Raw genomic sequence first — 12,114 nt, forward strand, 5'->3', positions numbered from 1 at the left:
TTGCAGTAATGTACCTAGTGGCCATCTATCTCACTGTTGCAGTAATGTACCTAGTGACCATCTATCTCACTGTTGCAGTAATGTACCTAGTGGCCATCTATCTCACTGTTGCAGTAATGTACCTAGTGGCCATCTATCTTACTGTTGCAGTAATGTACCTAGTGGCCATCTATCTCACAGTTGCAGTAATGTACCTAGTGACCACCTATCTCACTGTTGCAGTAATGTACCTAGTGACCACCGATCTCACTGTTGCAGTAATGTCCCTAGTGACCATCTATCTCACTGTTGCAGTAATGTACCTAGTGGCCATCTATCTCACTGTTGCAGTAATGTACCTAGTGACCACCTATCTCACTGTTGCAGTAATGTACCTAGTGACCACCTATCTCACTGTTGCAGTAATGTACCTAGTGACCACCTATCTCACTGTTGCAGTAATGTACCTAGTGACCATCTGTCTCACTGTTGCAGTAATGTACCTAGTGACCAGCTATCTCACTGTTGCAGTAATGTACCTAGTGACCATCTATCTCACTGTTGCAGTAATGTACCTAGTGACCACCTATCTCACTGTTGCAGTAATGTACCTAGTGACCATCTATCTCACTGTTGCAGTAATGTACCTAGTGACCACCTATCTCACTGTTGCAGTAATGTACCTAGTGACCATCTATCTCACTGTTGCAGTAATGTACCTAGTGACCATCTCGCTGTTGCTTATTGTACTAGTTAAGGACCGAATTCATTGTACCATTCACTACTCTTCTGTCTGAGCAACATAGTGAAACACAGACAATCCTTGTATTTGGGGTCAGAAGGAAAGTGATTTCATTTTTTCTGGGTCAGATTGCCTGTTATTTCATCATCATCATATAGACGTATTGGATGTGGTTTTTCAGAATTGCTTCAGTTGACTGGGATGAGTTTCAACATCATTTGAGTCCATTGATGTTTGAATTAAAGTCAGTAGCTTGAGCTTTGCTATAATGTCTTTTTCACTGGGGTTTGTTTTAGTGTGATTTCATGACTGGTTTGCAGTGATTGCATTGTTTATTTGCAACAGAGCTCCAAATCTGTCTTTGGCTTTAGACACATACACACATACACACACACACACACACACACACACACACACACACACACACACACACACACACACACACACACACACACACACACACACACACAGATTTTATAGCCAGGTTTGCTCATTAAACAAGTTTACTGTGTCCAGCCCACTACATTACCCCGATGAGTGGCTGGTTTTTGATCCAATCTGCCAGTGACGATATATTTTATCCTTAGCCCCAGAACACACACACATGTACGCACACACACACACACACAAACACACACACACACACACACACACACACACACACACACACACACACACACACACACACACACACACACACACACCACAAGCAAGCACACACACAAACTCACACAAGCACACACACCGCACGCACGCAAGAAAGCACAAGCACAAGCACACACACACACACACACACACACTCACACAGGGGGATCAATGGAGGCCTCTCGATAGTAATGTATCCTTTTACTGTGCACCCTGCCACTGTTTCATTATTTATTGTCCATTCACTACTGTCCTCTCCAACTTCCCATCCAACTACATACACTACATGACCAAATGTATCATCAAACATCTCATTCCAAAATCATGGGCATTAATATGGAGTTGGTCCACCCTTGGTTGTTATAACAGCCTCCACTCTTCTGGAAAGGCTTTCCACTAGATGTTGGAACATTGCTGCAGGGACTTGCATCCATTCAGCCACAAGAGCATTCGTGAGGTCGGGCACTGAAGTTGGGCAATTAGGCCGTCGGCGTTCCAATTAATCCCAAAGGAGTTCAATGGTGATGAGGTCAGGGCTCTGTTCAGGCCAGCCAAGTTCTTCCACAACAATCTCGACAAACCATTTCTGTATGGACCTCACTTTGTGTACGGGGGCATTGTCATGATGAAACAGGAAAGGGCTTTCTCTAAACTGTTGCCACAAAGTTGGAAGCACAGAATTGTCTAGAATGTAATTGTATGCTGTAGCGTTAAGATTTCCCTTCACTGGAACTAATGGGCCTAGCCCGAATAGAGGACAAAAACCTTGACTCCTTAAAGGTACCATCAGTGAAATGACGTTGCCACAAGCAGCACCGCAGATATTGCAATGAGTAAGATCCAAGATGTCACTCTCACACAGTCAAATCAAATCCAAATCAAATTTTATTGGTCATATACAGATGTTTAGCAGACGTTATTAAGGCTGTAGTGAAATGCTTGTGTTCCTAGCTCCAACAGTGCAGTAGTATCTAACAATTCACAACTATGCACACAAATCTAAAAGCAAAAGAACGGAATTATTAAATACAGTACCAGTCAAAAGATTGGACATACCTACTCATTCCAGGTTTTTCTTTATTTTTTCCATTTTCTACATTGTAGAATAATTGTGAAGACATCAAAACTATGAAATAACACATATGGAATCATGTAGTAACCCAAAAAGGGTTAAACAAATCAAAATATATTGTAGATTCTTCAAAGTAGCCACCATTTGCCTTGATGACAGCTTTGTACACTCTTGGCATTCTCTCAACCAGCTTCACCTGGAATGCTTTTCCAACAGTCTTGAAGGAGTTCCCACATATGCTGACCGCTTTTTGGTTGCTTTTCCTTCACTCAGCGGTCCAACTCATCCCAATCCATCTCAATTGTTTTGAGGTGATGATGCAGCAATCCATCACTCTCTTTCTTGGTCAAATAGCCCTTACACAGCCTGGAGGTGTGTTGGGTCATTGTCCTGTTGAAAAATAAATGATAGTCCCACTAAGTACAAACCAGTTGGATGGCATATCGCTGTAGAATGCTGTGGTAACCATACTGATTAAGCCTTGAATTCTAAATAAATCACAGGCAGTGTCACCAGCAAAGCACCCCCACACCATCACACCTCCTCCATGCTTCACGGTGGGAACCACAGATGCGGAGATCATCCGTTCACCTACTCTTCGTCTCACAAAGACACGGTGGTTGAAAACAAAAATCTCTAATTTCTCAAAGGACAGAATTCCACCGGTCTAATGTCCATTGCTTGTGTTTCTTGGCCCAAGCAAGTCTCTTCTTCTTATTGGTGTCCTTTAGTAGTGGTTTCTTTGCAGCAATTCAACCATGAAGGCTTGATTCACGCAGTCTCCTCTGACGAGTTGATGTTGAGATGTGTCTGTTACTTGAACTCTGTGAAGCATTTATTTGGGCAATCTAAGGTGCAGTTAACTCTAATTAACTTATCCTCTTCAACAGAGGTAACTCTGGAGTGATGGCTGTTTATCAGTCTGATGGCCTTGAGATAGAAGCTGTATTTCAGTGTCTCGGTCCCAGAGTTGATGCACCTGTACTGACCTCACCTTCTTGATAATAGCAGGGTGAACAGCCGTGGCTCGGGTGGTTGATGTCCTTGATGATCTTTTCGGCCTTCCTGTGACATCGGGTGCTGTAGGTGTCCTGGAGGGCAGGTAGTTGGCCCCCGGTGATGCGTTGGGCAGACCACACCACCCTCTGGAGAGTCCTGCGGTATCGGGCGGTGCAGTTGCCATATCAGGCAGTGATACAGGCTGACAGGATGCTCTCAATTGTGCATCTGTAAAAGTTTGTGAGGGTTTTAGTGGCCAAGCCACATTTCTTCAGTCACACACAATATCTGCGCATGTGCTCGGGTTACGCTTCACATTCTTACAACGTGGTAGCCACGAGACCAAAACAGCGAAGAAGTTTAGCCTCGCGCTCCAATGCTCTTAGTTGATGTTTCAAATTGATCCACTATCCTTTTTACTTTGTGCATCTCCGTAATATCACCTACTCTACCTTCAAGTTTTATTTTATTGGAAGCAAATACATCACGTCCGATGCATTTGAGTTATTTATTCCTTTCAGCTCTTCATTGTTTTTCAATTGCCTACTTACATTAGTGTTGCACGGTATACCGAAACTGGTGTACTTTTTCCGATACTAGAACAGTTCAGTACTACAATTTGTGTTATTTTCGGGATTTCTGTCAAATGTTTCTGACGGATCAAGCCTGTCTATCAGCGCAGCCGACCACTTATTATAGTGCTCACCGTGCCTGCTCCACCTACTCATTTCTAGCCTGCACTGGGAGTCTGGGCTGCATCATGTTAGCTCCCCACTTAGCCTGAGCTGGGAGTCTGGGCTGCATCATGTTAGCTTCCCACTTAGCCTGCGCTGGGAGTCTGGGCTGCATCATGTTAGCTCCCCACTTAGCCTGCGCTGGGTGTCTGGGCTGCATCATGTTAGCTCCCCACTTAGCCTGCACTGGGAGTCTGGGCTGCATCATGTTAGCTTCCCACTTAGCCTGCGCTGGGAGTCTGGGCTGCATCATGTTAGCTCCCCACTTAGCCTGCGCTGGGAGTCTGGGCTGCATCATGTTAGCTCCCCACTTAGCCTGCACTGGGAGTCTGGGCTGCATCATGTTAGCTCCCCACTTAGCCTGCACTGGGTGTCTGGGCTGCATCATGTTAGCTCCCCACTTAGCCTGCGCTGGGAGTCTGGGCTGCATCATGTTAGCTCCCCACTTAGCCTGCTCTGGGAGTCTGGGCTGCATCATGTTAGCTCCCCACTTAGCCTGCGCTGGGAGTCTGGGCTGCATCATGTTAGCTCCCCACTTAGCCTGCGCTGGGAGTCTGGGCTGCATCATGTTAGCTCCCCACTTAGCCTGCACTGGGAGTCTGGGCTGCATCATGTTAGCTCCCCACTTAGCCTGCGCTGGGAGTCTGGGCTGCATCATGTTAGCTCCCCACTTAGCCTGCGCTGGGAGTCTGGGCTGCATCATGTTAGCTCCCCACTTAGCCTACGCTGGGGGTCTGGGCTGCATCATGTTAGCTCCCCACTTAGCCTGCGCTGGGAGTCTGGGCTGCATCATGTTAGCTCCCCACTTAGCCTGCACTGGGAGTCTGGGCTGCATCATGTTAGCTCCCCACTTAGCCTACGCTGGGGGTCTGGGCTGCATCATGTTAGCTCCCCACTTAGCCTGCGCTGGGAGTCTGGGCTGCATCATGTTAGCTCCCCACTTAGCCTACGCTGGGAGTCTGGACTGCATCTTGATTTACCCAATTTATCAATAGAGATTTACCATTCAAATAAACTAAAACCATTATGTAGTTAGATTGGTAAAAACAAAGTCAAATTGATTGTATAATTGATTCAATAATGCATTCACGGCTGTCTGAAAAATGTTAATGTAAAAAAATCTTCCTTTTTTTGCCGTGGTATCGTTTTGGTTTTGTTATTGTGTATCATGTTGGTATCAAGTATTGTGATTCTAACCTGGTATTGGTATCGAAGTCAGAATTCTGGTATTGTGACAACAATAATTTACATTTAAGCCTTTCCCTGTTGGTCACCATGCTTGGTGACTTTCCTACTATTCTCTAGCTATTTTGATCCAAGCGAACAGCCATCGCTCCAACTTTCTCCGTGGCATGGTTCTCCATACCAGCAGCATGTCTTGCTGATACTCAACTCAACTCATACTATCATTGTGTGTATGTGACCGAATACTCAACGCAGCTGCACTCAACTCAAACTCCATCAAATCCATCGCAACATGGATGCTCATTCGCTTCCCCATCCCTCCACCTCTCCCTCCGTTGACCATTCCCCCTTACCCCGCCAGCCGACTTTCTAGAGCCCCATATCAGTCCCTCCTCTGTTTTTCTCTTTCTTAGTTCCTCCCAACCTGACAGTGCCGCGGGGTAAGAGCCCCCTGGTGGTTCAGGAGGGTGACACGGTGGAGCTCGAGTGTCTGGTTTCAGGGAAGCCCAAGCCCATTATCCTGTGGTCTCGGGCCGATAAGGAAGCGCCCATGCCGGACGGGACCCTGCAGGTGGAGAGCTACGACGGGGTGCTGCGGATTGTCAATGTGTCCAGAGAGATGACCGGCTCCTACCGCTGCCAGACCAGCCAGTTCAACGGGTTCAACGTGAAGCCCAGAGAAGCTGTGGTGGAGCTCATCGTACAATGTGAGTAGAGGGTTGGTTTGAGTGTGGGGTGGGGTTTGTGTGGGTGGAGTTGTGTGGAGCATGTCTGTGTGTGTTAGTTTAGGGGTGCTTGTGTCTTTTCTGTATATTTGTTTGTTTGTACACCACTGTTCAAAAGTTTGGGGTCACATAGAAATGTCCTTGTTTTTGAAAGAAAAGCTAATTTTTTGTCCATTAAATCCACATCAAATTGATCAGAAATACAGTGTAGACATTGTAAATGACTATTGCAGCTGGAAACTGCAGATTTTTTTATGGAATATCTACATAGGCCTGCAGAGGCCCATTATCAGCAACCAGCACTCCTGTGTTCCAATGGCACATTGTGTTAGCTAATCCAAGCTTATAATTTTAAAAGGCTAATTGATCATTAGAAACCCTTTTGCAATTATGTTAGCACAGCTGAAAACTGTTGCCCTGATTAAGGAAGCAATAAAACTGGCCTTCTCTAGACTAGTTGAGTATCTGGAGCATCAGCATTTTTGGGTTCAATTAAAGGCTCAAAATGGCCAGAAACAAAGGACTTTCTTCTGAAACTCGTCAGTCTCTTGTTCTGAGAAATGAAGAGAATGAGAAATTGCCAAGAAACTAGCCTTCATTTCTCAGAACAAGAATAGACTGATGAGTTTAAGAAGCAAGGTCTTTGTTTGACCATTTTGCGTCTGTAATCGAACCCACAAATGCTGATGCTCCAGATACTCAACTAGTCTAAAGAAGGCCAGTTTTATTGCTTCTTTAATCAGACCAATAGTTTTCAGCTGTGCTAACATAATTGCAAAAGGGTTTTCTAAAGATCAATTTGCCCTATTTAAATGATAAACTTGGAGCACATAAAATAACACATTCATTACAGAAGAAAAAGTAAAATGACTAACCCTTCGTGACCGCGCATGAGGTAATGAAGTGATCCCAGCCTGACCACTTACTGTTCCGGGTATTATTCAATCAAATTGCATTGTAGAAGCCTCAAACAAGGTTCTAATGACTGTTGACATCTAGTGGAAGCCTTAGGAAGTGCAATATGACATCACAGACACTGTAGTTTGAATAGAACATAATTTGAAATGCCCACTTCCTGGCTGGATACCTCTCAGGTTTTTGCCTGCCATATGAGTTCTGTTATACACACAGACATCATTCAAACAGTTTTAGAAACTTTAGAGTGTTTTCTATCCAAATCTACTAATAATATGCAAATATTTGACTCGAGTAGTCGGCTGTTTAATTTGGGTACGTTTTTCATCCGGCCATGGAAATACTGCCCCTATACCACATCAGGTTAAATACACAAGTAATTCATGGGATTGGAAACAGGTGTGATGGAAGACAAGACAAAACCAAAGGAAAATGAAAAACTGATCAATGATGGCTAGAAGACCGGTGACGTCGACCGCCGAGCACCACCCGCGCAAGGAGGGGCATCGACATCGGCAGAAGTCATGACAGTACCCCCCCCCCGCCCCGACTGCGCTTCGACACCGGCCTCGGGGACAACCCGGAGGATGAGGTGCAGGGCGATCTGGATGGAGACGATGGAACTCTCGCAGCAGGGAAGGATCTAACACATCCTCCTCCGGAACCCAGCATCTCTCCTCCAGACCGTACCCCTCCCAGTCCACGAGGTACTGAAGGACCCTCACCCGACATCTCGAATCCAGGATGGATCGAATGGAGTACGCCGGGGCCCCCTCAATGTCCAGAGGGGGCGGAGGAAACTCCCGCACCTCATTCTCCTCCACCACCGGCCTGAGGAGAGACACATGAAACAAGGGGTTATTGCGGTAATTGGGGGGAAGCTTCAACCTATAACATACCTCGTTCACTCTCCTCAGGACTTTAAACGGCCCCACAAACCGTGGACTCAGCTTCCGGCAGGGCAGGCAGAGGGGCAGGTTTCTGGTTGAGAGCCAGACCCTGTCCCCCGGTGCGAACACTGGGTCCTCACTGCGGTGACGGTCTGCGCCAATTTTCTGGCGTCGAACGGCGCGCTGAAAGTGGAAGTGAGCGGCGTCCCAGGTCTGCTCCGCGCGCCGGCATCAATAGGCCACCGCAGGAGCCTCGGTCTGACTCTGATGCCAAGGGGCCAGATCCGGCTGATACCCCAACACGCACTGAAAAGGAGAGAGGTTAGTGGAGGAGTGGCGGAGCGAATTCTGAGCTATCTCTGCCCAGGGCACGAATGTCGCCCACTCCCCTGGCCGGTCCTAGCAATAAGACCTTAGAAACCTACCCACATCCTGGTTAACTCTCTTCACCTGCCCGTTACTTTCAGGTTGAAAACCCGAGGTAAGGCTGACCGAGACCCCCAGGTGTTCCATGAACGCCTTCCAGACCCTTGACGTGAACTGGGGACCCCGATCAGACACTATATCCTCAGGCACCCCGTAGTGCCGAAAAACATGTGTAAACAGAGCCTCCGCAGTCTGTAGGGCCGTAGGGAGACCGGGCAAAGGGAGGAGATGACAGGACTTAGAAAAACGATCGACAACGACCAGGATCATGGTGTTATATTGTGAAGGTGGAAGATCGGTTATAAAATCCACCAATAAATGTGACCTCGGCCGTTGTGGAACGGGTAAGGGTTGTAACATACCTCTGGGTAGGTGTCTAGGAGCCTTGCACTGGGTGCACACTGAGCAGGAGGAAACATAAACCCTCACGTCCACAGCTAAGGTGGGCCACCAGTACCTCCCAGTAAGACAGCACATAGTCCGCCCAATCCCAGGATGACCAGAGGAGGGTGACGTGTGAGCCCAGTATATCAATCGGTCGCGGACAGCAGACGGAACGTACAGACGCCCAGATGGACACTGAGGGGGAGGGGCTCTGCACGTGACGCCCGCTCAATGTCCGCGTCCAACTCCCATACCACCGGTGAAACTAAACAAGAGGCTGGGATTATGGGAGTGGGATCCATGGACTGCTCCTCTGTGTCATACAGCCGGGACAGGGCGTCTGCCTTAACCTCCCTGGGCAAGGTGGGACGTTAGTCAACAGCCAGTGGAATCGCGTGGCGCGAAATACAAATACCTAAAAAAATGCTATAACTTCAATTTCTCAAACATATGACTATTTTACACCATTTTAAAGACAAGACTCTCATTAATCTGACCACATTGTCCGATTTCAAAAAGGCTTTACAGCGAAAGCAAAACATTAGATTATGTCAGGAGAGTACCCTGCCAAAAATAATCACACAGCCATTTTCAAAGCAAGTATATATGTCACAAAAACCAAACCCACAGCTAAATGCAGCACTAACCTTTGATGATCTTCATCAGATGACACTCATAGGACATTATGTTATACAATACATGCATGTTTTGTTCAATCAAGTTCATATTTATATCAAAAACCAGCTTTTTACATTAGCATGTGATGTTCAGAACTAGCATACCCACCGAAAACTTCAGGTGAATTTACTAAATTACTCATGATAAACGTTGACGAAATACACAACAATTATTTTAAGAATTATAGATACAGAACTCCTTTATGCAATCGCGGTGTCAGATTTTAAAATAGCTTTTCGGCAAAAGCACATTTTGCAATATTCTGAGTACATAGCCCGGCCATCACGGCCTAGCTAATTTGACACCCACCAAGTTTGGGACTCACCAAAAATTGGATTACCTATGCTCTTCTTCGTCAGAATGCACTCACAGGACTTCTACTTCATCAAAAAATGTTGTTTTGGTTCCAAATAATCCATAGTTATATCCAAATACCTCCGTTTTGTTCGTGCGTTCAGGGCACTATCCGAAGGGTAATGCGCGAGCGTATTTCGTGACAAAAAATTCAAAATATTCCATTACCGTACTTAGAAGCATGTCAAACGCTGTTTAACCTCTAGAGGATAAAATCCCATTAACGGGATTGGTTGGACAACAACCAGTGAGATAGCACGGCGCGAAATTCAGAAAAATAATAATCTCAAAATTAAAATTCAAGTATTATACGGCATTTAAAGATATTCTACTCGTTAATCCAATCACATTGTCTGATTTCAAAAAGGCTTTATGGTGAAAGCAAAACATTAGATTATTTTAGCATAGCACATTAGCAAAAAATAAAACATTTCCAAGCACGGATAGCCGTCACAAAACCAGATATACAGCTAAAATTAAGCACTAACCTTTGACAATCTTCATCAGATGACACTCCTTTATGCAACCACTTTGTCAGATTTCAAAATAACTTTACGGAAAAAGCACATTGTTCAATATTCGGAGTACAGAACTTAGCCTTCAATGCTAAGCTAGCCTATAACCACGACGTCGACAAATCTCTCAAAATATGTTCGAAATATTTACTTACCTTTGCTGATCTTCGGCAGAATGCACTCGGATGGGCACTTCCACAAGAAATGTTAATTTGTTCTGCAAAGTCCATCATTTATGTCCAAATACATCCGTTTTGTTGACCCACCCGGAACACTTTACAATGCCGTGTGGCGTGGACGCAAATCCATAGACGAAATGTTCAAAGTTCCATTACCGTTTGTAGAAACACGTCAAACGATGTTTACAATCAATCCTTTAGGGTATTTTTTTACGTAAAATTGCGATAATTTTAAAACCGGGCAATAGGTATTCGTCCCAGAAGAAAAATAAAAAACAACGAAGTCACGTGCACACGCGTCATAAAACACCTGTCTTCAGACTGGCCAGTGATTGACTGAGCCATAATTTTCTGCACGGTAACAGGTGACGGATGAAACCAGTTCCTAAAGATTGGTGAAAGCCAATGGAAGAGTAAGGAGGTGCAACGTAAATCCTATGTCACTGTAGTTTTTCAAGGGATTCAAAAGAAAAACTACATTTCTAATTTCCCCCACTTCCTGATTCAATTCTTCTCAGGTTTTTTGCCTGCCATATGAGTTCTGTTACACTCACAGACACCATTCAACAGTTTTAGAAACTTCAGAGTGTTTTCTATCCAAATCTACTAATAATATGCATATTCTATTTTCTGGGCCTGAGTAGTAACATATTTAAATTGGGTACGTTTTTCATCCGGCCGTGAAAATACTGCCCCCTTGCCCCAACAGGTTAAAATCAATTTTTATGCTATTTTTATCGTAAAATAGCGATAATATTCCAACCGGGCAACGTTGTATTCATTCAAAGACTGAAAGAAAAAAATTGAGAAGTCTCGTGAACGCGCATCTCAGTCTCACTGTCCCCAGGCTGACCACTTACAAACTCTGCTGCTTTGCCCAGAGACAGCAGACACCCCATTCCACATTCTGGCGGCTTTAGAGAGCCAATGGAAGCCTTAGAAAGTGTCACGTTACAGTAGAGATGCTGTGTTTTCGATAGAGATGCAACAGAAGGAAAACAATTTGTCAGACAGGGCATTCCTGTATGGAATCTTCTCAGGTTTTGGCCTGCCATATGAGTTATGTTATATTCACAGACACCATTCCTACAGTTTTAGAAACGTTAGAGTGTTTTCTATCCAAATCTACTAATTATATGAATATTCTCATTTCTGGGCAAGAGTAGTAACCAGTTTAAATCGGGTACGTTTTTTATCCGGCCGTGAAAATACTGCCCCCTAGCCCCAACAGGTTAAACCTGTTGGCTATAGCCGTTCTGCCAGCGGAACGTCTAGCCAAAATCCAATGGAACAGCAGGGAGCGAGATTCAAAACCTCAAAAATCTAATAATGTCAATTTCTCAAACATGCGACTATTTTAAAGATATACTTCTCCTTAATGTAACCACATTGTCCGATTTCAAAAAGGCTTTACAGTGAAAACAGAACATTAGATTACGTAGGAGAGTACATAGACAAAAATAACCACACAGCCATTTTCCAAGCAAGTATATGCATCACAAAAACCCAAAACACAGCTAAATGAAGCACTAACCCTTGATGATCTTCATCAGATGACACTCCTAGGACATCATGTTACACATGATGTCCTAAGGGCATCGACTTTGGCAGAAGTCGTGACAATACTGTATTTCTGATTTGATGTCATTTTAATGGACAAAAATGTGCTTTTCTTTAAAAAAACAAAAACAT

General features: G+C 44.9%; 1 protein-coding gene across 2 annotated transcripts in view; it reads left to right on the top strand.

Annotated features, from left to right (window-relative positions):
• The window catches only part of LOC115169440 (MAM domain-containing glycosylphosphatidylinositol anchor protein 2), a 345,934-nt gene that overhangs the window by 236,868 nt on the left and 96,952 nt on the right, over positions 1-12,114 (top strand). The window contains exon 9 of one of the 2 annotated variants that reach the window (XM_029725099.1): positions 5,743-6,063. In XM_029725099.1, the coding sequence (XP_029580959.1) occupies positions 5,743-6,063 (321 nt within the window). The remainder of the gene's footprint in view (positions 1-5,742; positions 6,064-12,114) is intronic. The other variant, XM_029725179.1, reaches the window with a different exon arrangement.

Source organism: Salmo trutta, chromosome 1 (genome assembly GCF_901001165.1).
Source record: "Salmo trutta chromosome 1, fSalTru1.1, whole genome shotgun sequence".
NCBI classification, from domain to species: Eukaryota; Metazoa; Chordata; class Actinopteri; order Salmoniformes; family Salmonidae; genus Salmo; species Salmo trutta.